Source organism: Acanthisitta chloris, unplaced genomic scaffold (genome assembly GCF_000695815.1).
Source record: "Acanthisitta chloris isolate BGI_N310 unplaced genomic scaffold, ASM69581v1 scaffold23286, whole genome shotgun sequence".
NCBI lineage: Eukaryota > Metazoa > Chordata > Aves > Passeriformes > Acanthisittidae > Acanthisitta > Acanthisitta chloris.
This window is the reverse complement of record NW_008680045.1, coordinates 16,116-18,110: the sequence shown is the minus strand read 5'-3', so window position 1 is coordinate 18,110 and position 1,995 is coordinate 16,116. Positions and strand designations below refer to the sequence as shown.

General features: G+C 45.9%; 1 protein-coding gene across 1 annotated transcript; it reads left to right on the top strand.

Annotated features, from left to right (window-relative positions):
* Positions 1–56: 56 nt before the first annotated feature.
* FAM96B (family with sequence similarity 96, member B) lies at positions 57–1,741 on the top strand (the record flags this gene model as incomplete). Its single annotated transcript, XM_009077576.1, has 4 exons — positions 57–134; positions 488–613; positions 1,083–1,128; positions 1,644–1,741. Coding segments are annotated over 4 exons (348 nt in total), but the record flags the coding sequence as incomplete, so codon positions are not given.
* Between the last annotated feature and the right edge of the window lie 254 nt (positions 1,742–1,995).

Here is a 1,995-nt window from a genome sequence, read left to right as displayed (position 1 = left end):
CGGGAGGGCAGGGCGGGCCGGGCCGGGGCAGCTCCGCTTTCCTTAACGCGGCACATCTCATCCGCTCCATCAACGACCCCGAGCACCCGCTCACCCTGGAGGAGCTCAACGTCGTTGAGCAAATGCGAGTGAAAGTGAGAACCTGCAGAGATGTACTAATCGTGCTGTGCTCCTCTCTGCGCTTCTCTGCTCTGTGCTCTGCTCTTCTCTGCTCTGCTGTGCTCCTCTGCTCTTTCTGCACTTCTCTGCTCTGTGCTCTGCTGTGCTGCAGGGCAGTACTGCCTCAGCCATCCGATTAGCTACTTAATTCTTTCTAACATTAAGCTATGTTTATCGTAGCAGTCTACTGCAGCTAAACATAGTATTTCAAAGCATCCACAAACAAATCTGTGAGCAACAGGGTAGAGCATCAAGCTGCATGGCACACATGGTTTGGGGTGCTGCCTTCACCCCAAACCACCTCCCAGCAGGTGTTTGGTTTGCACAGGTGAACGACGCAGAGAGCACCGTGTCGGTGGAGTTCACGCCCACCATTCCACACTGCAGCATGGCCACCTTGATTGGCCTCTCCATAAAGGTAAAACTGCTCAGATCTCTGCCTGAGAGATTCAAGGTGAGTAATCAAACCACTCTGGAAAGCAAAAGAGGGGGAATGTGTTTGGGAAAAGAAAAAAAAAAAGCAAGAAAATTAAGCTAACTCATTTACAGGGAACAATATAAATAGAGCTCTGTTCGTTTTCTGGGTGAGGGAGGCTCTCCAGAACAGAGTAGGCAGAGGGCTGAAATACCTGTGCAGAGTGAGGGTTCTGTGGCTCCTGTCACAGGCCGGTGGGGTTGTGAGGGAAGTGACCTGCAGTGCTCTGTGGCACAGGAGGAGGAGAGATTGGTGCCTTCCCCCTTGTCTGATGGAAATGGAGAATATTCTATGATTTTAGACTTCTATTTTATTCTGCTCTATATAGTAACTGATACTGGCAATGTCTTTTCCCCCTCTTTTTGTTACCGTCTTATTTCTATTAAATAGCTTAAGCTTCCAGTGCTTTGTTGACTTGTCCCCTTTTTCTTTTGTGATGCCTTTTAAGCTGGATGTTCACATAACACCAGGAACACATGCTTCTGAGCATGCAGGTAAGGCTTCTAGTGCTCTGTTGTGTGGTCTTTCTTTGGTTTTTAGTCTTGAAATTCAGAGAGGAGTTTGATTCTCTTACCTGCAGAGCAGCTGTTTAGTATCTGGAACTGGCTGTGCATCAGATTTTGGGGGACGTTACAGAGCAGGAACACGTAGTGTCACTGACTGTTCTGTACTGTACTTGACACATCTCCTCAGGCAACCTGTGTTCTCAGTTAATCACTGATTTACCTGCGATGTGGAGGACTCAGGAAATGGGGAGAGGCTGGCAGGATTTCTTGTGTTACAGTGACACACACAGCTCCCAGCTGCTGAATCATGGACACTCTCTGGTTCAACTGGTGACAGGGAAGCTTTGACTTCAGACTGCAGCTCCAGGATGTGCTCAGCATTTGCAGAATTACCGGTTACTTGACTCCCATAGCAACTGATGATCTGTCTCAATATAAAATGCTTTGATAAAGACAGCATGTACCAATGTCCTGACCAGTTTCTTGTGCTTTTGTCTGCACAGTTAACAAACAGCTTGCTGATAAAGAACGTGTAGCAGCTGCTTTGGAAAACTCACACTTGCTGGAAGTGGTGAATCAGTGCTTGTCTGCTCGATCATAACTGCCCCAAGAGGAAATCCTTGGTGTTCTGCTACGTTAAACTCATTTTGTATATAAGTGCTCATGCTACTGTTACACTCATATATCTATGAGCAAAATAAAATGAATTGGATTTTCTTGAGGAAATGGTTCTTTTCTCTTAGAAAAAATACTGTGTGGGGCATTAGCTTACAGACAGCTACAAAAGTATAATGAAAATTGACTTTTTAATTGTAGGAGTCACTGCATAGGTAGGATTTTTCTTTTAAAATATTT